Source organism: Peromyscus leucopus, chromosome 7 (assembly GCF_004664715.2).
Source record: "Peromyscus leucopus breed LL Stock chromosome 7, UCI_PerLeu_2.1, whole genome shotgun sequence".
In the NCBI taxonomy this organism is placed as follows: Eukaryota; Metazoa; Chordata; class Mammalia; order Rodentia; family Cricetidae; genus Peromyscus; species Peromyscus leucopus.
In genome coordinates, this window is record NC_051069.1 from 55,302,392 (window position 1) to 55,329,183 (window position 26,792).

Consider the following 26,792-nt stretch of genomic DNA (forward strand, 5'->3'; position numbering starts at 1 on the left):
GTTACAGACAGTTGTAGCTGGGGCGCAAACCTGAGTCTTCAGGAAGAACAGCCAGTGCTCTTCGCCTCTGAGCCATCTCTCTGGCCCCAGCGTTTGTCTTCTTGACAGGAGTGTGCTCACACAAAAAACTAGGACCTTAATTTCAGAACTATTTATTTTCATTCTTTTTTTTTTTTTTTTTTTGGTTTTTTTGAGACAGGGTTTCTCTGTGTAGCTTTGTGCCTTTCCTGGAACTCACTTGGTAGCCCAGGCTGGCCTTGAACTCATAGAGATCCACCTGCCTCTGCCTCCCGAGTGCTGGGATTAAAGGTGTGCGTCACCACTGCCCGGCTATTTTCATTCATTTTTAAAACAATATTTCACAGTCTCTGAAACAACTTATTATTTAACATTACATTGGTCATTCTCTATCATTTATTATTTTCTTAAAAAAAAAAAAAAAAACAGACAAAACTTCAGACCCTAAAATTTAAAAATGGAGTGGCTTCAGAGGTGCCCAGGAAAGGCCCTTTCCAAATAGGGCAGTGGAGAAAATGACTCCACGAAGATTCTCCCAGGACAGTGTGAGCTGCAGAGGCTTTGCCCGTGGAAGCCTCCCTGGGATCCACTCCATTTCTCTCTCTGTTCATCAGGCTTAGCCCCCTGACTCCCAGCCGGGGTGTAGAGCAGCACAAGCTTCCGCAGCGGAGAGCCAGGGTTTGGGAGCCATGTGTCCTTGAGTCCTCTGCCCCAGTGGAACGCGTGGAAAGTGCCCTGGCCCAGTACCTTCTTCCTCAGCCCGCTGCTAGGAAGGGGCACGGGTGTGGGCGCCCGTACACAGGAAGTGGCAAGGGTGAGTGCTTCCGCTGAGTCAGGTGCACACCACCTCCTCCCTTCTCTGCTGTCTGAGCCCCTCTAGCCTGCCGCAAGGTCCTGTCTGAACCCTCCCCAGCCCTCTTCCTCTAGCTCCGGATTTGGTCTTTAAGGAAAGGCTTCTAAATGGCTTCCCAGGTAACTCCCATTGTTCGGGACTATCCTCCATCTTCAGGGATTCTGCAGGGCCTGTGGACTACCTACTTTTCCTCCTAGAAGGAGGGGGCAGGAAGGATCCTGGAACCCTCACCTGCATATCCAGCCACCCCTCCCAACCGCTTGTATGCAGCTCTGGCCTAATGCGCGTGGTCTTGCCTGGAGAGCCTAGAGCATATAAGTAGGAAAGAAAAGGTCTTCATCGAAGCAATCCTGAGGAAGTCATCAATGCCTCTGGGTGCAGACTTATTATTTTAAGGTCACCTCTGCCCATATCCACTCATCCAGTGCTCTGTAAGAAACCTACTACATTCATTGGTTCCTGGGTGAACTTTGGTGGCATTGCCCCTTGGTTGTTGGGACTTGAGGAGGAGAGGCAGCTGATGTTTATGTTTCCCCAAGGAAAGGGATTTTTAGCAACAATCCTTTAGCTGCCACATGGGAAGTAGAAAAGATATGGACAGGCATTGAGGACCTGAAAGGAAGGAGAATAAAAGGAATGTTCTAGCATGCTTATCTGCAGCCAAGGGCCTGCACATAATTACTGACCTCAGCTTCCATCATAGTTGGAATGGTAGCTTTGATCTGCAGCTGTGGATACTGAAGCAAGAAGGGCGTGACACCTGCTGCTAGAGCTTGGCAAATGGAAGCTGGGAAGGAGGCCCTTTCAAGCAACCTGAGACTGTGAAAGCCAAGGCCAACTCAGACCCAACCCCCAAGCTCAGCTGGAGCCCTGATAACCCAGGTCATGGGGAAACATTTTAGATTTATTTTTTTAATTTTATTTCATGTGTATATATGAGTACACCATGTGCATACAATGCCCATGGAGACCAGACAAGGGCATCAGATTCCCCGGAACTGAAGTTACAGAAGGTTATGAGCTACCATGTGGGTGCTCAGAACTGAATCTGGGCCCTCAGCAAGAACAGCCAGTGCTCTTAGCTGCTGAACCTTCTCTCTAGCTCCATCCCGGGGCATTTTAACCTTTGCTACTCAATACAGCACTTTCCCATATAGCTTTCCAGATTCTTCAAGGATTCTCATGCTTTTCTCCATCATTCAAAGAGATCTAGGCTAATGCTGGCTTCCCCTCATGCCCTGTGAGGTAGGTGAAGGCCACACACTCTTCAGTCCTGGATCTGACTGGAGACGAGAGTTGGTGATGACTAGGCTGTAGCTGAATGAAGCCTGACATTATGGATTTTTCCTGTTATACCACCCATCCAGCTGCCGTGTTTTCCTCACACTAAACCCAAGTTTAGGCCACCTGATTAATTTTGTATGAGGGAGGATGAGAACACTACCTTCTGTTTCCTCAGTGCGCTCAGCTTCGCTTGCTGAGGCGCAGCGCACTCCACCTCATCAGACTGTCTCAGGGCCTCAGGCTTGCTCACGCTGTCTCCACAGCAGTGTTTATGGGACGGAAGACAGGGAGATGGAGGGTGCAGCAGTTTGCAGACCAGACAGGAGCACAAAGGCACAGAGAGCATGTCCTAGTGCTGGCCGCACATCAGCCCCTCTGTAGACACTCTGGCCCTGGAGACAGGGACTCGTCCATCAGGCCAGCCTGGGATCATAGCCAGTGCTGTAAGCAGCTACTGATGCCTGCCTGGTTAAGAATCAGCATGGCCCTGAAGCTGCAGCCAAGGAAAGCTCCTGGCAGAAAGCCTCAGTTGAACTGTTCCTTGAACTACACACAAGTCCTAGAGCTGGCTGTCTGTAGTGAACTGCCACCTCAGCTGTTCCCGTCAGGAAAGGGGTGCAGGCCAGGATGGCGAGAGGCTGCCGCAAGGATCGGCTCACTTTGTTCTTAGACTGGAAAACACTGTTTTTCTTGAGGTAGCAGTGTAGTTGGGCATGGTCTTGGCTAACACTCGACGTCTTTCATTTCAAGCTCCTCAGTGGTGCTTTCTGCAAGCAAACGACAAGTCAAAGGGTTGGGAGATGGCTCAGTTGGTAAACTGCACAACCATAAGGACCTGAGTCCAGAGCCCCAGAACCCAGGGACAAGCCTGGGCACACATCTGGAACCCCAGTGTTGGGGGCATGGGTGGAGACAGCAGATTCCAGGGTGTTTGGCCAGCCAGTCTAGCCAATCGGTGATCTTCAGGTCAGAGAGAACCTGCCTCAAAAATAAGGGGTGGAGTGTGCGTGAGGAAGAGACCTTATATTGACCTATGACACACACACACACACACACACACACACACACACACACACGCACGCGCACACAGAGTCAAGAGGTTGAAAACCTACCACACAGTGGTTTCTTACAGTGAATGAAGTAACAAGTACCACCTGTGGCTTCAGAAGCATGAAGGGATTATCACCTGTGGCTTCAGAAGCATGAAGGGATTATCACAAGGCCCAGCGCATTACCTTGGAGCTTGTGTCTTCTCTTCCTTTGGAATTTGTAGGCACACCGATTGCAGACCCACATGAGGCTGATGAGCACCGCAGCCACAGCGGCGAGCAGAGCGAAGAAGACAGCGACAAAGTGGAGGTCTTCATAGCGGATCTCTGCGGAGGGACGGGGGAAGGCAGAGTCTCTCAGTACTACAAAGTTGCCTGCCTGTGCCAGCAGCTCAGGGAGTCCTGGGGCTCTTACCAGACACATGCAGTACGATTGTGCCAAACTGCCTGCTCCCCGGGTGCTCTGTGACAGTGATGACGTAGTAGCCAGAATCCCTCACGCCTACACTGAAAAGCTGGATGGAGCCGTTGTCGAAGGTGCAGACTCTGTCTCTGTGGCTTTGGGAGACATTGGCTGGGGTCCCGGGTTTCCACTCCACAATCTTCTGCACACCCCAGTTTGAGGTGTACTTCCACTCAATAGTGGGCACGCCGTGGCAGGAGTAGTCCACGGACAGCAGGATGTCTTCTTGGACAGTGGCATTGATGGCTGACCGTGGGATGTGCAGAGACACACCCTGACCTGTAGGGTACACATACAAACCCATACTCAATCAACGGATCAGCTTCTTGATGAACATTTACTGAGCATGCCTGCTGAGAAGACAGAGGCCCCTCCAGCTCCGCTCTGTGTTCAGCAAGGGGTGGAATACTAGGGACCCATAAACAGAGCAACCTGCTGTGAGATAATGGCCAGTGCGCTGAAGACAGTAAGCCAGGCTAACAGTGAGCAGTAGACGGGGATACACAAAGGCTTGGGAAGACCTCCCTGAGAGAAGGGTCTTTGAGCTCAGACTCAGTGGACAAGCAAAAGGAGGAAACCCCTGTGAGGGAGACATGGGGCAGACAGGTCTGATGCCTGTGTCCTGAGGGTGAGCAGGGTGTGTTTGAGGGTGGCCAGATCATTGGAAGGCAAGAAGCACTGGGCAGAGCTTAGGATGCAAAGCTAGAGAACTGGACAGGAGTCCAGACCATGCTCAGAGGTCATGGGAACGGCAGGGTGCCTTAGGCCCAACGATGATGCTAATATCTGCCATGGAGACCAGCCTGGGGGCTGGAGGGTAAGAATGGGAACAAGGGAGGCCACCAGGTGGTTATTGCAAGAGAGAGAACCGAAATTAGAAAGGACAGGGTGGGGCTGGAAAGATGGTTCAGTGGTTAAGGGCTCTCCCAAAGAACCTGGGTTAAAATTCCAGAACCCACATGCACATGGCACATGGCAGCTAACAACTGTCTTTAGCTCCAAGATCTGACATTCTCACAGTCTTCCTGCAAGCAAAATACCAATGCACATAAAATAAAAGTAAATAAATTAACACAAATAAAGGACAGTGTGATTTAAGACATGCACTCGGAAGTACTTGGGACTGGAGCATGATCAGCTGGATGTGGTGTGGGGTTGGGTAAGGCAGAGGCACCAAGCAGGGATTTCTGCAGTGTGTAAGGGAACAGCAGTGCTACACTGAGTACAGATGTGTTTCACAAGTACTAAATAGGTACTATGTTGACCAATGCACACCAGACACCAGGCCCATGCTATTGAAGCCTCCCATAAGTCATTGCCAGTTAATCAGTGGTTAAGCCTCAGGCTCATCATGATTAGAAAGCCTGTCCAGGGTCAGTCTGCAGGGCTGAGGTTTATACATGGGCAGCTGACTTCAAAGCTCAAGCATTTACATCTAGATTCAACTAGAAGGCCCGTGACTGGCAGTGGAGGGGACAGATGTGACAGGTGCCTCCCACACACAGGAAGTCTAGAGTGGTGTGCTGCCTAGTTTTGGGTCAACTTGACATAGCTGTAGTCATTTGGGAAGAGTGAACCTCCACTGAAAAAATTCCCGCCCCAGACTGGGCTGTGGAGCAAGCCAGTAGTGCATTTTCTTGATTGATGATCAATGTGGGAAGACCCAGCACACTGTGGGTGGTGTCACTTCTGGAATGGTGGTTCTGGAGTGTAGAAGAAAACAGGCTGAGCCAGCCATGAGCAAGGAAGCTGGAAAGCAGTGCTTCTCCATGGCCTCTGCTTCAGTTCCTGCCTCCAGGTTCCTGCCCGAGTTCTTGCCCTGAGTTCCTTCAAAGGTGGACTGTGATGTGGAAGTGTAGGTGAAATGCACCCTTTCCTCCCTGGGTTGCTTATGGCCGTGGTGGTTTTACCACAGCAATAGAAACCCTAACTAAGACACTTAGTTTCCACCTTCATGTCCTGGTTAGCTTTCTCATCCTTTGGTGCCCTGGATCCCTGCTGTTGGCTGTAAGCACCCCCACATGTAATGTTTCCAGGCCCTTTCTATTGTCCTATGCTGCTGATAACAGTTTCCCTCTTGCACCCATTTCCGAAGGCCTGGCTGGGTAACTAAACAATGCAATGGATTTCATGCTAAAATATGGGTAGTAGGGCCATTGAGATGGTAGTAGGGCTCAGTGGGTTAAGGAACTAGTCACCATGCCTGATGGCCTGAGTTCAGCCTCTGAGACCCACATGGTGGGAGAAAACTGACTCCTTCAAGTTGAGCTCCACACGGTCCCCATGGAATGTGTGTGCATGTGTGTGTACCTTTTCCATACAAAATAAATAAATTCAGTAAAAATCTAAAAATAATGACTTTCTAGAGTGATTCTGCCAAGAAACAGGAGTGCATTTACTTTCTCCCTCTAATTATGATACAACAAATAATTGTCACTGCATTCCTAAAACCCTGGACACAACATGACTGCTGGCTGGCGACCCCTAGGTAGTTTCAGGATTGGACTGGTCACCAGGAAAGACAAGGAGTGATTGGAATGTTGGAACTCTAAGTCCCTCTCCCAGCCTTCAGGGAGGGGAAGGGGGCTGTTCTTCCAATGGTCTGAGAGTTCTGGAGAGTCACACACACAGATGCCCTCAGGGAAGCTCACCCAGAAACAGTAAAAAGCCACATTTGGGCAGCTGACTTCAAAGCTCAAACATTTACATCTAGGCTCAACTAGAAAACCAGTGGCTGGCAGTGGAGGGGACAGAATGTGACAGGTGCCTCCCACACACAGGTGCCAGAGAAGCCCTCCCTCCCACACCCCTTTCCTGAGTCTGTCTTCCTCTAGTGTCCATCTGCAGCATGTGTACAATCCTCATGACTGAGCGAATGTAAGAAAGTATTTCTACATGTTTTATGAGCTGTTCTTAGTTGAGTGCAAAGAGTGGGGCATGATCACTCGAAACGTGGCCAGGCAGTTGAAAGCATGGAGACAACCTGGGACTTTTTAAAAACAGTTGTTTATCTTTTTGTGTGTATATATTGTGTGCATATATGTATATGCACCACTACATATATGTCTGGTCCCTACAGAGGCTATAAAAGGGTGTCAGATCCCTTGGAACTGGAGTTACAGATGTGAGCTGCTATGCACTTGCTGATGACTGAACCCCTGTCCTCTGCAAAAGCAGCAAGTGCTCTTAGCAAATGCACCATCTCTACAGCCCCACCCTGGGACTTTTGATTGGCATCTGAAGAGCTGGGCAGCTTTGGGAACTGAACCATAAGGAAGTAAGTTACAGACACCCTGAGACCTCAGAGCAGTTGGTCTCAGACATATGCACACCATCATCCACCCCTGAGATTTAGCTTTGGAATAACACCATTTTCTTAGTACGTGTTGATTTATTTATGGGTGTGGCTGTGCGAGTATGTGCAATGTGTGCCATGTACGGAGGTCTGAAGACAGCGTATGGGAGCCAGATCTCTCCTTCCACCACGTGGGTCCCGAGGATGAACAGATTGTCGGTGTCGGTGACAGTCAGCCGTCTCTCCAGCCCTGCGAATGACACTGTTTGCTAATGTACAGCGTATCTTCAGACTTTCTTCACTGTTCACAGAATGACCCGTTGTGTTCTTACACTGAATCTGCTCACCGTGTTTGGTCTCAGGCCATGTTAGTCCTGTTTAATCCCCCAAAGCTTCTACACCTTAGAGATGGTGTGGGACTTTTCATGATGATGTTTTAAAACATCTTACTCTACATGTTTGGAAACAAGATAAAAGCACCGTAAAAGTGAGGTTTTCATGTAGCATCAGTCCAGAAAACAAATACCAGAAGTTTGTCCCATGGCTGGGGGGCTGCGTTGGCTAGATCACCTGGGTTGTGGTTGGCACGTCACCCCTTTCCTCTAGAGACCACATGACCACCTTGCTAGGCAACACTGGTGCATTTGGAGGTTTGGACGTCTGCAGATGTGCCTCCCCTCTGTGGGCTGCTTCATAGGTGGTTACTGTCTTAAACCCATGATTTTTTTTTTTTTTTTTTTTGAGACAGGGTTTTTCTGTGTAACAGCCCTGGCTGTCCTGGAACTCACTCTGTAGACCAGGCTGGCCTCAACTCAGAGATCCGCCTACCTCTGCCTCCCAAGCACTGGGATTAAAAGTGTGCACCACCATGCCTGGTGACTTTTTTTAAATTTTAATTTAATTTTTTAATTCTATCATTCTTGTAAATTTATTGGCTGGTATTATTCTGTTAAAAATAATAATAACAAAAGCCATTTCTCAAGAAAGACTTGTCTCAAACAAGATAGAAAGGTTTGACCTCATGCATGCCTCCCAACCCCAGTACAAAAAAAAAAAAAGCTATTTTTCAGGATTAGCACAGTGGCCTATAATCCCAGAATTTGGGGAACTGAGGCAAAGCATGGGAAATTTCAGGCCAGCCTGGGCTACATCATGTCCCAGGCCAATCAGAGCTACATAGTAAGACCCTGTCTGAAATTAACAAGGAATGGGGATATTCTTCTTGGTGTTTTGTAGACTTGCGGAATATTTTCAAATTTACTCTGTCATACTGATATCATGTAACATGTCCTAGGAGGTAGCTACATTTGGCCAGTGGGAGCTTCTTTAGACCTGTTAACTGTTCTTTGAAATGTCCTTGCTGATCTTTCAGCACTTTCTTGGACTGATGACATTTTAACAAGGACCTTCATGTCTCAAAGCCAAAGAATGAGAAACAAAGATGATTCTGGCACCAAGCCAAGCTGGTGAGGGGATCTCTGAGGGTCAGCAGTGAGGTGATCTCTGAGGTCAGTGGTGAGATCTCTGAAATGTAGTGTTAAGGAGATCATCTAGAGCTGGTGGTCTTGAATCTGGTGCACCACACTTGTGGTGGCCACGTGGTCACCTTTGGGCCAGAAGCCTGGACTGGTGCTATGCACAGGTACATCTCAGCCTCTCTAGGTGTAGACTTCCTGGCCAACATTACCTCCGGATGAGATTTAAAGAGCTCAGCTTCCAGCCTCTGCCAGGACTCCCCCTCAAAGACAGTCTGCTCAAGGCTGCCTTTTCTAGTCTCAAGGCTCCCTCAGGAAGCCGCCCTTGAGCCCAGCCTGGAATAGTAATGTGAATCACAGGAGTTGTCCAGAGTTGGAGAGAGTCAGCTACCTAAGGGCCATGCCTGTGACTGCTGACCATTCCCAGGACCACTCTGACCCTGGCCACTGTGGGACAGTTAGTTGTCCTTTAACAAAGAACATGGGGCAGAGTGTAAGGCTCCTGGAATAAATAAGAAAACAGGTCAAATTCCAGGTCAGATCTGGAGGGTCAGACTCCTGCGTGTCTTCATCTTGTGCCTCCTGTAACCAGCACAATATGGGGCACATGGTCAATCAATGTCTGTTGAGCCAGTGAATACTCAAGTGACAGTGAGAAGTGTCAGGGTTTTCTCCCAGGAAAGCTGCTGCTTTGTGGCTTGGAAGATTAGGCTCATCTAACAGCCAGTGTGTGTGTGTGGTGGTGCGGGAGGGGGGTGGCGGGTTGAGGGGCAGGGCTTGGAATTAAGGATTTACTTTTTCTTTTTTACTTATTGTGTATGTGTGTGCCTGTTTATGTGTGCCTGTGTGCATGCGTGTGTGTGTGTGTGTGTGTGTGTGTGTGTGTGTGTGTGTGTGTGTGTAGATCAGAGGGTGACTTCTGGAAGTTGATTCTGGAGATCAAACTCAGGTCCTCTAGTTCACACAAGTGCCTTTACCTACTAAGTTGTCTCTTCAGCCCAGAATCTAGGCTTTTTGTGTTTGATGTACTTTACAAGCATGTATATATGTATGTATGTGTATATATGTATGTATGTATATATGTGTATATGTATGTGTGTATGTGTATGTATGTATGTGTGTGTGTATATGTATGTATGTGTTCATCTATCTATGTATCTACCATCTATCTATGTGTCTACCTACCTATTTATGTATCTATCTACCTAGTATCTATGCATATATGTATGTATCTATAATCTATCACTGATTATTATTTTTACTTATTATTCATTTATCAACTACTATTATTTATCATCTATCTATTATAATCATTTATATATCATGTCTTTATAACCTATAAGTCATCTACCTACTATCATTAATCTATCTATAACCTATCATTCATCTATCCATCATCCATATATCTATCAATTTATCATCTATTGTCTGTCAATCTATTTATCATCTGTCTATCATCTATTTGTTTATCTATCTCTCTATCCTCTATTATCTTTTTTAATATATCCTACACCTCTCAATTTATTTATCATCTATCATCTATCACCCATCACCTATCAATCTATCTATCCCTCTATCACCTATCAATCAATCTATCTATCTATCTATCTATCTATCTATCTATCTATCTATCTATCTATTCACTTGCTGTGTGAGTTGGGGGTCCTGTTATGTGGTCCTGGCTGTCCTGGAATTTGCTTTATACACCTGGCCTTGAACTTGCACTGACCCCTCTTTCCTTAAGTGCTGGGATTACAGGATTGAACAACCATACCACCCTTTTACATTGAATCACTTTTAATTATTTATTTTAGGTTTCTTGTTTGTTTTTTTGAGGCAAATTTTCATGTAGTACAGGCTGGCCTTGAACTCTTGATCCTCCTGCCTGGGATTTATGGTTGAGTGCTACTACACCCAGATTTTTCTTTTCTTTTCCACTTAATCTTAGCCAAAAGGCTGAGAAACATGATTGTTTTTCCGCATTTCAAATGGGAATCGATAATACACCCACAGATCCATTCACTGGTACAGGTGGGGTTTTATTGCAGCTTAGCCTGGTCTGTGACTATCTTATCCATCATCTCTTTATCTTTGTTTCCTGTGCCTCTGACCTCAGACATGAGAGGGGATTACTGTAAGATTCGAGAGATATCTGCTGACAAATTTGCCTTCCAGCCCCTGTGCCGCTCTGTTTGTTAGGGTTACTGACGACAGGCCAGTGTTCAGGGAGACCACAACCCCTTTAGTAGCCCCCAGCCCAGGGCCTGGCACCTGACTGGAGCTCAAGTGTACTCTGAAGACGAGTAAATGACTGGATGCAGGTCCTGCTTGTCAAACTGTCACCAGTTTGGGAGGCCAGTGGGAGAGGATGTGCTGAGCTGGCAAGGGACCCCTTTCTCATCTCCAGGCCTGCCAACAGGTGAATGTCTGGGAGGAGAAACGACAGGTTTAAGCAGCAACTAAATACTCATGTCCTGGCCAGATTCTGCCACTCTCGACCCAGGCAAAGTTACAATTTGGAAGACACCTTTGTGTGAAGGCAACCAAATACGAGCTGGACGTTTTAGCTGCCAAGAATCATGTTAATGGCTCACACGGTTTATGATCATCGGTGTCTGGTTACACAGGAACCGAAGTTCAGCTCACCCTTCAGGAGTCCCCACCATCTTGCTGATTCATGACCTTGAGAAGTAACCCCAATTCAGGCCAAATTCAAACACCATGGGCAGAGATAGGCTTAGGTGAAGGTTGCCATGGCTACCTCTTCACCAAAATTCAGAATTTGTACCCCCCACCATAAAAAACACTCTAAAAGAGCAAACCTTGGACGGTGGTAGTGCACACCTTTAATCCCAGCACTCGGGAGGCAGAGACAAGTGGATCTCTGTGAGTTCGAGGCCAGCCTGGGATACAGGGTGAGTTCCAGGACAGACTCCAAAGCTACACAGAGAAACCCTCTCTCGAAAAACCAAAAAAAAAAAAAAAAAAAAAAAAAAAAAAAAATGCCTGAATGCATCTCAGGGCTCCAGACCCATATCACAGTCCAAAAACCAAGGGTAGGAAGTTCAACGACTCTGCCATTATCAGATTGGCAAAGATAATAACTTGATAACATTTTGTTGTCAGGGGTGTGTATAGAAGTTATACCCAAGCACCACTGTTGATCGTAAACCAGTGGAAGGCTGACTGGAAAGCCTGTCCTAGCTCTGGTCTCCTCTCAGGGCACCTTTTCATTACCACACTTGCCACGGCCTGTATGTCCTTACATGTGTGACTACCGAACATCTCTCCCCTTTAGACTGTAGCTTAGCCTGCTTGGGCTATGTTGCACCCCAAGAATCCTACAGAGCACCTGGCACCTGAATGGGAACTCCTGAGCAGTGGCCTTCCCTTAATGGGTTACACAGCTGGCCTGCAGGTATGGGGTGCAGAATGCAGAACCAGGCCAAACTGGTTGGAGCTCAGGCCCCATGGCTAGCTCTGGTGAGAACCTCAGGACTCAATTTACCTCCCCTGTTGTCTAAAATCAGCAGTGACTCCTGTGTTTAACATGTGCATGCAAGCCCTGCTCCCAAGGTTCCCACAGAGCCTTACTTTCTTGCAGATGACAGCCATACACAGAGAAAAGCCCAGGGAATCAAGGCTTTCAAAGGAGATGAGTTGGCCGAGGTGGGTTCCAAAACCAGCCTACTCTTGACTGTTGTGACTCTGGCCTAGTTACGGCTAATCCACAGACGAGGTCTTTGTTCCACATCTGTACTGATGTTTGCTGTGATGGCCATAGCCACTTCATAGGCCTGGCGTGTTAGAGGAACCAAAGTGAAGTTGCCAACGCCAAAGCCAGCCCAGGACCCCAAACCTCCAGTAAGTGTCGAGTAAGTGGGAGGCACAGGTTCAGGCAGTCCTGCCTACATGTAACCCAACAGGAAGACACTGGCTGTACACTTCAGGCTGCTGCAAACACACCAGGAACCCCCTCCCCCGTCTCGAGATAGGGACTCATTATGCTGCTCCAGTTGACCTGGAACTCACAGAGATCCTCCTGCCTCTATTGTGATTAAAGACATACACCACCTCGCCCAACAGAACCCCCACAATTTTTATAATAAAGAAAATAGGCAAACTTATGCTCCTGACCCTGATGAGGTCACTCAGCAGTCTTACAGAAGAGGACAGCTCTGTGTTACCTTTCTCAGGGTAACAGGAATAGGGCAGAGAGGGAAGGGATCTGCCAGCAAGCAAGGGGAGGGGCCAGGGGTTCCATGCCAGCTGAGGGAGACAGGGGTTACGAACAGAGCAGAAGATCCCAGTGTAGGATCTGTCTTGACATGATTGCAACCATCTTGGTTACAATCCCATCCTGCCCATCGGCTCACACTGGCATATGTCTGAAGTCGTACGGAATAAACAAAGCTATTAAGATGGTCAGCTAAGCACACGGGTCTGGGCTCTGACACTCGGGTGTTTCTTAACTGACATCTCACAGTTTCATAGTTTGCTTTTCTTCTTTTTTGAGAAAGCCCATATACATTCAGTTTGCCTTTGGCCTCTTTGTCTCCTCCCACCCCTGCTTTTTTGAGGCAGAGTCTCATGTAGCCAGGTTGTTCTTGAAATCACTATATAGCAAAGATGACCTTGAACTCCATATCTCCCTGCCTCGACTTCTCCACTTCAGGGATTAGAGTCCTATACCGCCATGACCACTTTATACTGTGTTGGAGGTTGAACCCAGGCACTCTACCAGCTCCACATCACTTATGTTTATGTCTTTGTCTAGCATATAAAGCCCTATCTCCCATCTCTGGGTTCACAGGTCCCATTCTGTCGTCGGAACCTACACTCCCTGAGACTCAGGAAGTCGTGTTCTGTGCTGCAGTCTTGGCTCTTGGCTTGGTCTCTAGGTCCCTTCCCCATCTGGCAGCTGGTTCTTGCACACTGCATTTTGCTGTTTTGGCTGCTTGCACCCCAGTGCTGTGAGTTTTCACAAATCCCTTCACCTCTCTCACTTGTAATTAGGGATCTTTATGGGTTGGCAGTCAATGAGCCCCAGAAAACTGCCAGTGGAAAGGAAGTGGCCCACCAGGAACAATTAACTCCAGGGCCACGGGGCTCCTTTGCCTTCCATCCAGGGCCACTCTGATTCCATCCAGGACACTCACGTGGCATGGATGTTAAGCCCATTCTCTGGTAGGTTAAAAAATATGTTCCCAGACTCCACCAGAGCTAGTTTGAAGGTGTGGGACAGTGAGTGACCACAGACCTGGCAAGGGTAGGTAGGGGGGAGTCACAGGCTGCATTGATGACCCTTTCTCAGACTTGTGTCCTACCTGGAGCTCCACCTTCTTGTCTGCCTGTTATAATGTTTAAATGTTTAAATCATCCCAGCCAGTCTTGTCATGTGATCTTTAGAGATTGTGTCTTTACAGAGGTCATCAAATAAAAATGGGGCCCTGGATGCAATTGACCTGGTGTCTTTTTAAAAAGAAGGACTTGGACCCATAGAGACGGCATCATGTGCAGGCAGTGAAGGCAGAGATGTGGTGGTGTGTGTACAAGCCAGGGCGCACCAGAGATTGCCAGCAACCAGCAGAAGCTGGGAGAGGCCGGAGCAGAGTTCTTCACAGGCCGCCCGCCTGCCCGCACTTCAGCTTTGAATTCCATTCGGAGTGACTTCACTAAGTGGTCCAGCTGCGGGAATGCGGGGCCTCTGTGGCTTTTGTCTGCAGGAGTCACGGGCCTGGGGTATTTAGTTTCCCAAGTGCAAATTGCCTTGACTCTGGAAGGCCTCAACGCTGGTTCCAACTTTCTTTTCTGCCTCCATCTCCCATGATTTCGTCTCACCCCCAACTCCAATCACCCCAAACTATGGGCCACACTCCCCAGTGGCCTTAACCTCAGCTCAGCTCACCTTCTCCCTGGTCTCAGGGCCATTCTCTCTTTTCAAAGACTGTCTTAAGCGTCATCTGTTCTGCCTGCTAGGCCTGTTGACAGGGGCTGCTGAACTGAACTGAACTTTAACCCTGGTATATGAAGAGTTGTCCTCTGGCACATCAGGCCACACCTGCTGCAGCTTTTTTCCAGGTACAGGTGTGAGGAGCAGACAGGAAATGCCTGTTCTGACCTTTCCCCTGCCACCTAGGAATCAAAAGCAACCCACCCACATGTACATACTGTGGGTTACTCATCAACCATAATCTATGGGACTGCCCATCACCCCCACACCCCCTCAAACCTGTCATTCTGATTTGTCCTATGGGAAACTGAAGCCTCCTGATTTTGGAGCCGCGACACTCTACCTGTGACTTTCAATAATTCCCTTAATATACCTTATACTCTGAAGGATACCTTCTCTCAATACCTTCATCTCAAGCCTCTATTCTGTGTCTAACTCACCTAATATAAAGGAGAAAAAATTCTAGCTCAAGAATATCTCTGAAGTCTCATCACAAAGGATGTCAAGGGGCTGGATGATAGGGAAAGGCGAGGGGAAGTTTGGGATTCTGCTTTCAGGCCTTGGCTTGAGCCTAGGGCAGGGGCCTTACTAACCTAAGGTTGTCTGTGCAGGAGGGCAGACAGAGCTCCGTGTTAGGCCCTCACAGTGCTTGGTGTCCAGGGCTCTATCTCCCTCCTTCTCCAGCACTAGAGTTTATTCCAACAACTTCCACCCAAGATCCATGACCTTCCCAAGCTCTATCTTCTTAATTGGCAGGGTGCTGAGCAGGAGAGGAGGTGGATGTGGACTGCCTGGGAACTGGCTGCTGGCCGGCTTGAGGCTCCCTGGACTTGGGTCCCCCGGAAAAACAGCATCAAGAAAGGAACACATGGGCATCGCTGCTCAATGACAGCAGGCATTCTGAAAGAAGAGTGATTGGTAGGTGACTTTTTCCCATGATGCAGTTCATGAGTGGGGAAAATATCAAACAGCCCCGTAGGGCACAGGAAAGAATGATCCCCTCTTTACTGGCCAAGGACAGGAGTCTCCCCATGGTCCCTGCAGCGCCAGCTTTCTCGGCTCATCTACTTATTTAGCCACCGAGACTTCCTCTTTAAGAAGTCCTCCCTACTCCAAACCAAGCTCCAATCTCAATGCCCAGTGCTAGGCACTCACCCTCTTGGGATTAGACTTTCCCAGGAGATCCCTCAGAACCTCTAGCTCCTGATGGCCAGTCATAGTAAAAGTTCAAGAACTTCTGAGACCAGTGAGACCAAAGAAAAGTAGACTTGTTTCCTTCCCTCAGCCCTGTAGGAGAGTCTTAGTCTGTGTGGATGAAACCACATAGTAAGCAAGACTCTGAGACAATGGCCGGTGTTTCGAGAGACAAATGGACACTTGTGGGTCAGTTCTTCCCCTAGGACCAGACTAATGGACATTATCTAGGAGAGACATGTTCTGCCTGGCCACACTTTAGCTGGAGAAGCTCAAAGGCAGAACCACACAGACTGCTCTCTGCCCTGGGCCCTGTTGGTCTTATTGGTCTGGAATAGGGGACAGGCACCTGTGTTTCTTTTTGAAAAATTACTTAGTTGTTTTATTGTATCTTGCATGTATGAATGTTTTGCTTTCGTGTATGTATATGCATCCTATGTGTAACTGGTGCTCATGGAGGTCAGAAGAGACCATTAGATTTCCTAAAACTGGAGTTACACGTGGTTATGAGCCACTATGTAGGTGCTGGGAATTGAACCTCTGCAAGGGCAGTGCCCTTAATTACTGAGCCATTCTAGTGCCGGTCCCCTAAAGGCGTTTTGTTTGTTTGTCTGTTTGTTGTTTTGCACCTGTTTTTCTGAGCAAATTCTAATGTGCTGCACTGTTTTGGAACCACTGAGCTCCTGTCCTCCCTGTCCCTGCCCTGTGAATTCAGGGCTTACAAGGCCGGAACTGTCTCTGAACCTTGAGACGTTCCTCTGCCATCTAGGGATTCTTCACAGCCTGCTTCTCTGGGTCAGCACGGGGCAGGCCTGAGATACCCCATGGTGCTCCTCAGCAGGCACACATTCTCAACTGGCTGGACCTGTGGACAAGAAATGTCCTTTCTGATCCATTTGTCATCTCCCCTGTGTCCCGAGGGCTGACTGATGTCTAGCAGACTAGGGAATCAGTTATGAGAAAGCCACTTTGAAACTCTGAACTTGGTATTTCTCCCTCTTCCTCTTCCTGTTTCAGCTATCTATGTAAACACAGGCACACACCACAGAACCATGGGCCACAGATATAGCTACCTCATGGTGACATCAGAGATAGCTTGGTTCCTGTGAGGCCCTCTAAGATGCTCTCATTACACCCAGATCAGCTAAGAATGCAAGTCTCAGAATGCATCCCCATCTTAATGGCACAGCTATGCTCTCCACCCGCAACCCCACTTCCCAGGAGGAAAACCCAGGACCAGGGCATCTGTGGTTTTGATGAGGGAGGACTCCTGCCCTGGCCTTCAGGCTGTCGTTGTCTTGTTATGTCCTGACATAATAGAGAGAAGGCAGATTCTCATCCTTCCTAAGCTTGTGGAGACACTTTCACTCTACACTTTCTATTTCTGGTCCCGCAAACTCATATCCATTCTACATAAAAAACACATTTATTTTATCTCAGTAGCCTTGCAAGTCTGAACTCACTCTGGAATTAACTCTAAAGTTAATTCTGAAGTCTTACTTAAATGTCGTCTAAAAGGAAGCTGTGGGTGAGCGGCTAGGGACAGTTCAACCTGAAGCAAAGTCCTTCCTGGCTGTGCTCTGGGAACTACGGAAGCTACATATTGCAAAACACAGTGATGAGACCACTACGGGACAGGGCAGAGATTGTCACTTCCTTAGGAAGAAACTACAGGGATTGATGGGGCGATGGGTTCCGAACGTAGTAAAACACCCTGTTAAGACCAGAGCTTCTTTGGTTGGAGGCTCTGCCTTCAGACACGCTAAGGTCACCCCTGATGTTCCTCCAGGTGGCCTGTGTCCACCGTCTGGGCAGCGGACACTGAAACAACGTCCCCTCCTCTTTTCTTTGTGCCGAGACAGTCCTGAGGCTGCCAGGCCAGGTAAGCCAGGCAAGCTCACTTTCCTGTTTGGAGGAACATGTCTATAGCTGCATAGCTTTGTGGGTCAGTCGAGCAGGACCTAAGACACTCACATTCTTCCTTCATTTTGCCCTGGCTCCTTCAGTTTAGATTGGCAGTGTGTCTGCTGGGGTGGCTGATTAGTGCCTAGGTTCACACACATACTTACCAAGGCTGTTCACCACACCCTTGCTGTTCTCTTCCTGATATTCCTTTATTATCATCACTATTGATGTTTTTTTTTGTTTTGTTTTGTTTTTTTACAGTTTTGGCAGGTTATGGCCACATCCTTAAGCTCTGACTTCTTTTTGTTTGTTTGTTTATTTGTTTGTTTTTGATATGGTCTCACTATGTAGTCCTAGTTGGCCTAGAATTCATAATGTAGACCAGGCTAGCCTTGAACTCCTGAGTGCTGGGATCAAAGGTATGCACCATCACACCCAGCTCAATTCATTTCCCCCACCCCCTTGGATTTGCTATAAGCATCCAGGAAGAACCAAGCCCCTTCTTCAACACTTTGCTTAGAAATCTCCTCAGTTAAATAACCAACTGCACCACTCACAACTTCTGCCTTCCACAAACCACTCTAATGCAAAGACATCTCAGTGGGGATCTTTGCTACTTCATGAATCCTCTCTCCATTGTTCAATAACCCTCCATGTTTCTCTGTGGGACCTCACCAGGGCTTCCTTTCAACCCCAAGTGCACTCTTCAAACTTCTGAGCCTCCACCCAGTAACTGGTTCTACAGCATTCGGTGCTTACGACAGTAGTTCCCCGCTTCTCAGCACAGCTTCTCTAGTTTGGACTGTTCTAAGAGTCTACGGACCGGATGACTGAGGTGACAGGCATTTATTTCCTCCTCTCAGTTTTGGAGGGTGGGAAGTGCAAGATCCAGGGTACTTCATACAGTCATATTTTATTTTATCTAAAAACTATTTTCACCCTTGTTTATTTGGGTGACTATTACTCGTGTGGGTTCATGTGTGCCATGGAGAGTGTGGCCCTCACAGGGCTTATGAGATCAGTTCTTTCTTTTGACCTTGTGGGTCAGGGGTCAAACTCAGGTCGCCAAGACTGGTTGGTGAAAAGTGCCTTTACCTGCTGAGCATCTCACTGATTTATTGAATACCCTCCTCCTGGCTTATTAAATTGCTCCCTGTGTTCCCACCAGCAGAAGAAGAGTTCGGATCTCACCACAGGGGTTCCAACTTCACACCAAGGGCACTACCTCCAAATAACATCACAATAGAGTTTTCATCCAATGCATTTGGGGGATGTATATATAGTCCATAACAACAACAGCTTTGACAGTGAAAAGACTTCCAATACAGGAATTTTGTGTGCTTGGGGGCATGTTTTTTTCTTTTTCTTTTCTTTTTTCTTTTTTGTTTGGTTTTTCAAGACAGGGTTTCTCTGTGTAGCTTTGCGCCAGTCCTGGACCTTGCTCTGTAGACCAGGCTGGCCTCGAACTCACAAAGACCCACCCGCCTCTGCCTCCCAAGTGCTGGGATTAAAGGCGTGTGCAACCACCGCCCGGCTTGGGAATGAAGCTTCATCCCCCGCCCCCCCTTTATTTTTAAACAGTGCTTGGTCGAAAGCCTAGGGCTTTGTTCATGCTAGAAAAGAGCTCTGCAGTTGCACTCCACCCCAGCCCTGACTGGAGGATACAGGGAGCCAGGGAGAAGAGGACAGGCCCATATCACCAGGGTTGGCCTCCAGCACAGGCCTCCCCCAGGCGGGGACACACCCCCTCATTTGAGAAGATTAGCTTCTGGCTAGTATGGGGCAAACATTAGGGACTGATCAGAGTGGACAGGGCTGGCCCTCCTGAAGCTTACGGCTGTGTAGGACACAGTCACCAGGTGATGCGAACTTTCACCTGCTCTTCAGGCTTGCATGTCTGGAACACCCTGTGTTCTCTGTCATGGTGGCTCCTATCCAACCGCTAGGTCCAGGTAAGAGCGCTTTCCTTTGGATAGAGAGCTCTGGTTTCCCAAATCTGAGTTCTAAGTGTTCCCAGAAGGCAGCACTTACCTCCTCCAAAGGCCACTTCAAAGAAAAAACTGTTAACTATAGTGTTCCCTGTGTTACTGTGTGTGGCCTGCCTGCTTCCTGCGGGGAGAAGCCAGGGTTTGGACATCACCGTCTGAACATCACAGACGTAGGTACCGAGAGCAAGGCCGGTGTCTGGAAAACACTGGGAGAGGTCACAGCCTAGATTCCCAACTGCTGGATTGACAGCCCGCTATGTCCTGCTCCCAGCGGCGGGTACCGGTCCCAGTCCTGGAAACACCAGTGCTGTGCTCCAGGAAAAGACCTGGAGGCTCAGTGTGAGCCCTGGCTGAATCACCACACACGAGGTAGGCTGTCACCTTGTCCAGGCAGGATGGCCTTCCTGCGCCTCAGTTCCAGCACTTGCAGGACACAGAGAAGCGGCTCTGAGGACTAAACTGTCAGGAGGCTGTAGACCCCCCAGGATCTGTGAACAAAAGGACTCAGAAAGGCCAGCTCTCCCTACTAGCCCTCACAACTCCAGTCGCCCCACTCTGGCCCTGTCTACACCTCTGTTGACTGATCTGTAAGGTGGGAACGGTAGTACTGATAGTCCTTGAACAAGAAAGTAAACTGTACTGTAATCAGTCATGTCTACAAATGATGATGGACATGTGCTACACTCCGACTCCAGGGATTCTAGCGCTGGCTCACCAGGCACCTTCTCTGGTCTCATGCTCCAGCGAACCCCAGGACCCCTTTCCTGACACCAGGCTACCTGGAAGTCGTCTTCCTGTTAAGGGAGGTCCATAGGACCCAGGAAACCCACAGAGGGTGTGTCTCCCACTAGGGGCTGGTGGTAAGCGACCTCGGGGTTTGCAGTCGTCTTATTTTCCTGGAAGAAAATAGAAATTTCTGCCCAGGAGGCCAGAGCCCTGCAGCAAGCAGAGTTATCTCCAGGCCGGCTTCCTGCTCCGATAACAGCAACAGCGGCCCAGGGCACCAAGAGAGCCTTAGCTCGGCCTAGGACTCTGCAGCCGCACCCCTCCAGCCTGGAGGCGGTGAAGTGACCCTAGCCCGCATCTCCTCGCCCTCCTGGCGCGCACCCGAGGGGTCACCCTTTCCAGCGATGTGGTTCCCACCCGCCAAGTTGCTCCCACCTGCGAGGTCTCCCAGTCGGGTACTCACTCTGCAAACAGCGGGCGGCGGCCACCCAGAGCGCCAGCAGCCCCAGCGGGATGCCGCGAGTCCTCCTCCCGCACCACGGCGGCCTCATGAAGGAGCAGCCGGCGGCACTGGCCCCGCATGGGCCTCGGGGAGGTAGCTGGGCCGATTGCTCGCCCTCGGCACCCCGCACTGCGCCAGCCTGGCCTCTCTAGCCTCAGCTCCGCAGCTCTGCACGTCCCAGCTCCTGCAGCTGCTTCAGCGCCAGACAGAGGTAGATGAGCAGGTTGTACTCTGGTTGAACCAGTTCCCAGGAGAGGGGGAAGAAAGGAGGAAGGGAAGAGGGAGGGAGGAGAGAAGGAGGACTATGAATATAGAAAGATATGGATAATAGGAAGGCACGCACTCTCAGGCACTAATGGCAAATAATGAGCAATTTCCTGAGAGTCACACCCACTGTATCAATTCAAGGTTCAGTGCAGGGAGGTGGCTAGAGAGAGGGCTAGTGCTAACTGTTGCCCCAGGAGGACCCAAACTGACAATCTGAAGACTTCATGGGCACTTTTAGGAAAGCCCAGTGACAGCCGGAGGTGGGGGTGAGCAGTAAGAGGTGATAGAGAAGGAGACTCAGGCTGGCTCTGTGTGGAGTATATGGACAACAATGGCATCCATCCATCCATCCTTTCATCCATCCATCCATTCATCCACCCAGGAAAGGGCTCTGAAAGCTGCTTACTGCTCAGGACCTGGCACAGGTGGGCATGCTGGTCCCTCATAGGACAGCGGTGGAATGACGTCAGCGCTGAGCTGGCTACAACCACACTGATTTGGAAAGCCCCTAGAGGTGGCCCACACCTGCAGTCCTAGCGTTCTGGAAGCAACAGGAGTGACTAGGTACTTTAGGAATCCTAGCAAGGGGCGGGGCCTGGAGACAATGATCGACTGCTCTATAGTCTGCCTGTTCCTGTTAAAACCAAGAACCAGGATGCTGTAGGGCTAGAGCAAGAGCAACTGGCCTCCAAGGGGGGTGGGCTGGTGTGTGAAGATTCGGAAGCTGGGGAAACGAATATCGATCCAAGCCACTTGTGGCATTCTAGTCTACTTTGTCAGAACTTATAAGACTCAGGGTGCCAGGGCACGTACACAACTCTTGGATTATATGAACAGTAATAGCTGCCAGGGGAGAGGAGACTTCCATGGAGCTGCAAGCAAGTCACGCAGGGAACTCCAGCAATGCAGTGGGCTTTTCTGTAATCCAGCTGCTCGAGTCTCCCATGCTCCTGACCCTTGCTAACATAAGCGACTTCAATGAACTCATGGGCTCACCATCTAGGACTTGGAATTCTTTCTTTTTGATCTGTGATGGATAGAAGCAGTCTCTCCAGGAAAAGCCACAAAGCTCTACCCCTGCCTCGAAGACATTCCTTTTCCCTAGATCTGTGGCCCCTGTCATACTTCATGAAGTTTCAAGTGAAGACAAGCCTCTCTAAGTAAGGATGGGGAACAGAGAGACAGGAAGTGCCCAGGAGACCACGGCATCTAGCATGCCCTCCCATGTCCTTGCTCTTAGCGAGCTCCTTGTTGATTCCACGTCATGTTAGTTACGTTCATAATGGAGAAAAGGTTGAGTTCGGCTCACAGTTCACGGTACAGTCCGCTGTGGCAGGGAGCCGTGGTGGCAGGATTTGAGGAGGCAGGCACCACATTGCATCTCCCAGGAAGACTCCGGAGCTCAGCTTGCGTTCTCCCTTACATTCGGTCCAGGAGCCTAGGCCCTGGGATGGTGCCACTCCAAGTTAAGGTGGGTCTTCCCACCCGGATTAGCTGAATCTAGACAATCTCTTACGGGTGTGCCAAATGGCTTCTTTGCAAGGTGATTCTAGAACCATTAAGTTGATCCTTGTGAGAGTATGATCCTTGTGAGAGCCACAGCCGTGGTGCCCTGTCAACTGCAGTCAGGAAGGGATGTGACCAGGCTAGCCACTCAGTGTCCTCTTCACCAGCTAAAGTGTTGGCTCATGGACGGAAAGATGATACCATCTGGAATGCCCCTGGGAGTGTCACGTGGCCATTGCTGGGGTTGCTAAGGTGCAGGACATGACACTGTAGGTATTAGCGGGCCATGTCTGTCACGTGAGAGGTCCTGGGCTAAGAATGAAGCCAAGTCAGTCATGGTGATTCACATTTGTAATCTCAGCACTCAAGAAGCCGAGGCAAAAGGATTGCAAGTTTAAGGCCAGCCTGGGCTACATTGCAAGACCCTCTTTCAAAAATAATAACTAAGCCGGGTGGTAGTGGCACATGCCTTTAATCTCAGCACTCAGGAGGCAGAGGCATGAGGATCTCTGAGTTTGAGGCCAGCCTGGGCTATGGAGCGAGTTCCAGGAAAGGCGCAAAGCTACACAGAGAAACCCTGTCTCAAAAAAAAAAAAAAAAAAAAAAAAAAAAACCCAAACCAAACCAACCAAACAAGCAAAAACCTAAATAAAAATATTTTACAAGCTGGGCTGAAACACCTGGGCTGGGAACCTGGGAGAGATGCAGACACGGTGTGTGCTCTGGAGTTTGACTCTGCTGTACCAGCTGGCAGCTGACAAATGTTTGTTGTTGTTTGTTTGTTTTTGTTTTCTTCTTGAGCAGGATTTCTGTGACATAAAACTATGTAAGGGGGAATGAGTTCGAGACATCTATTGTACAGCGTAGCACACAATGATGATGGATGAGGAAATGTTGTGTTGAGGGAGTGCTGAGTGGATGAAGGCAAACGGTGACTATGTGAGGTGTGTTACTTTCCCTAGATTTAACCAGCTCATACTATACACATACTTTAAAACATTAGGTTGTGCACAGTAACTACTATTGTTAATTTAAAATAAAAAAATAAATGTATGTGCAGGTGTGTGCACACATGTGCATGCCAGAAGTCAAGATCAAGATCTGTGGTTTCTCTCTACTGTATTTTCTGGTTTTTTTTTTTTTTTTTTTTTTTTTTTTGTTTTTTTGTTTTTGTTTTTTGATTGATGTGAGGGTGTCAGATCCCCTGGAACTGGAGTTACAGACAGCTGTGAGCTACCACGTGGGTGCTGGGAATTGAACCCAAGTCCTCTGGAAGAGCAGCCAGTGCTCTTAAGCGCCAAGCCATCTCTCCAGCCCCCTGTATTTTCTGTTTTGAGACAGAGTTTTTCCCAGAACTAAGAGCTCATTGATTCTGCTGTATTGCATGGCCAGCAAGTCTCCTGCACCCACTTCTCTGCTGGGATTACGGATGTATACTGCCATGCTCAGGTTTTTGTTTTTGTTTTTTATGTAGGTGCTGGAGATCTGAATCCAGGTCTTTTCTGCTCACACAGCAGGCATCTTTACTGACTGAGCCATTTATCGAGTTTTCCCAGTTAAAAACCCCAGCCTTATAGTCAGCATCTGAAGTGTTCACCTTGAGGTTCTGTTTGGCATGCTCATTCTCCATCTAGTGGTGCTTTTTGGTGGTGGTTCTGGAACCTTTTGGAGATGGAGCCTAACGCAGGCCCCTAGGGTTAGACATTTGCTAGTTGCCTAGTCCAGTTTCCTGCCTTATGAATGGAGCTGTCCTGCCTGCCTTCCCTCTGTGATAGCCTGGAGCCCTCTGAAACTGTGAACCTGAGTAAATCCTGGTCCACCAAGTTATTTCTGTCAGTTACTGTGCTCACAGGGTACAAAATTAATGAATATGCTACAGCCAACCATCTATAAAGTCAGAGAGTTGGTCATCTTCTATTTTGAATCTTATCAAATTGGATAAAGAGAGGGGCTAGAGGTAGAATGTGATGGTAGACTGTTTGTCTAGCATCTTGAAGCCCTGAATTTGATCTCAAGCACAGGAAATAAAACACACCGAAATGTTAGAAACCATTTTTAAGGTGAGAGTCTCATGACTGAAACAAGGGGATTTCTAAATGTTTCTGTTTCCCATATCCTTTGCATTCATTTGTTTAGTTCATTAAACATTTACCCAGAAGGCCCTGTAGCTAGCACAATGGGCACTCCAAAGATGAATGACTCATGGTTCTACGTTCCAAGGGACTCACACACTGATGGAGATTCAATGACTTAAATTACGAAAGGCCTCTAGGCCCATAGTCCCTTTCTATGAAGCTCAAGGGCAAAGGAAAAATTTTGTTTTGCTCACTGCCATTAACCTGGTACCTGACATGTGGTAAGCACTTAATGACTGTTGGTCAAATAAATGCATAAACCGGGAAGGCTAAAGCTCGAGAAACACAAGTTAAAAGGAAGACTCCCTTGAGATAAAAATCTGGTAGAAAGTAGACGATTCAATAATGCTCTGAATTCCTCCTCTGACAGCCACCACCTATCTCTCTGGTCATGGAGGAGAGATACCGACCTCTGACAGGTTTAAACTGCATCCAGCATCCAGCAAGGATTTAGAAAATGCACCACAGTCCACGCCCTACTCCAGTCAGATGTCCTGGGAGTGGGGGTGCACGAGTTGCTTGCCTTGTTCCTGAGACAAAATACCTGCCGAAGCAACCAGTTTGGCTCCCAGTTCAAGGGTATCATTCCACCACTGTGTAAACATGGCTCAAAAATGGGGAACTCCAAAAAACTAAGACTCTTGTGACCTTGGTTTCTTCAAAGACACAGACTTGGTCTTGGATTTGCTTTCATACCCCTCCTAGGTGTATCAGATAGGAATGAGTTCTCCTCAGATTATTCATTACAACTGGCTATAACAATTTGTTTATATGCCTCTACAGTGAAACATGTTTCTGCCACATGCAGCCTGTCTACCGTGTGCAGCTGGCCTTCGTGACTGTACAGTTTATTCATGAGGCTCTTCTTAACAGAGTATACATTGTCTGATGCTCGGAAGAAAGTCTGTCTAGCCCAGACTGCCTCATTTATTGGCTACACTTTCCTAGGTCCCACTCTAGAGCAGTAAACATACCATGCTTGGGAAAGGCATCTCAGCAGGAGCAGAAGGCTGGCTGGTCACATTGCATCCATAGTCAGGAAGCACACAATGAGCAGGAAGTAAGGCCAGGCTATAAAAACCCAAGGCCCGCCCCTAGCACCCCAGGTTCCCTAGCACCCCAGGTTCCCTAGCACCCCAGGTTCCCTAGCGACTGCTCCACCTCTTAAAGTTGTACACCCTTCCCAAAGAGACTACCAGCTGTGCTACAGCACAAGTGGACATTTCCAATCATATACATGCAAATGACAAAAAAGACTCTGCAGGTATTTATAGTGTATTATATTACATTGTATTTGTATGTGTGTGCATACACATACATATGTAACAATAATAAAGAAAATAGGCCATCAACTTGAGAGTTGGGGGGGTATTGTGGGAGGGGTCTGACAGAGGGTGTCTGGGAGGTACTGGGGGGAAATAAGGAAGGGGGAAAAGTGTTGTAATACTATTTCAATTGAAAGTATATTTAAAGCGTGATGGTGGTGGTGCACTCTTTTAATCCCAGAACTTGGGAGGCAGAGGCAGGCCAATCTTTGAGTTCGAGCTCAGAATGGTTTACAGAGCTAGTTCCAGAACAGCCAGGGCTACACAGAGAAACCCTGTCTCAAAAAACAAATAAACAAAAAGTATATTTTAAAAAATAAAAATTGAGCCGGGCGGTGGTGGCCCACGCCTTTAGTCCCAGCACTCGGGAGGCAGAGGCAGGTGGATCTCTGTGAGTTCGAGGTCAGCCTGGGCTACAGAGCAAGATCCAGGAAAGGCACAAAGCTACATAGAGAAACCCTGTCTTGAAAAACCAAAAAAAAAAAAAAAAAAAAAAAAAAAAAAACCAAACCAAAAAAACATAAAAATTGAATTAGACAAGTAGACTGGGAGCAATCCCCAGCACTTCTGCTGAGAGAGTGTATCTCAAGAGTCATGGAGCATGCAAAGCTCCCCGCCCCCACCCCCGACTTTAGCATACATCATAGCCCGCAGGCTCTGGTAATTCTTCCCAGTCAGGAAAAACAACCTTAGAGCCCTTTTTCCCCTCCACAAGAATAAAGTGTGTTGTTCCTGACACTGCTCTCTCTGTGACAGCCTCATTTCTGACCACAGACCATATTTTAAATATGTTCTTCTGTTGTTCCAAAAAACATTTGAACATCACACTTGTGTGACCTTATGTCTGGATTTTG

The 26,792-nt window shown here is 48.3% G+C and overlaps 1 protein-coding gene across 1 annotated transcript; it reads right to left on the reverse strand.

The window, feature by feature from the left end:
* Positions 1-1,905: 1,905 nt before the first annotated feature.
* Vstm5 (V-set and transmembrane domain containing 5) lies at positions 1,906-21,345 on the reverse strand. Its single transcript, XM_028874055.2, has 4 exons — positions 20,667-21,345; positions 3,620-3,946; positions 3,391-3,531; positions 1,906-2,922 (listed from the first exon to the last, which is right to left on the reverse strand). The coding sequence occupies exons 1-4, from the start codon at positions 20,752-20,754 to the stop codon at positions 2,879-2,881; spliced, it is 600 nt and encodes a 199-aa protein (XP_028729888.1). The 5' UTR covers positions 20,755-21,345; the 3' UTR covers positions 1,906-2,878.
* Between the last annotated feature and the right edge of the window lie 5,447 nt (positions 21,346-26,792).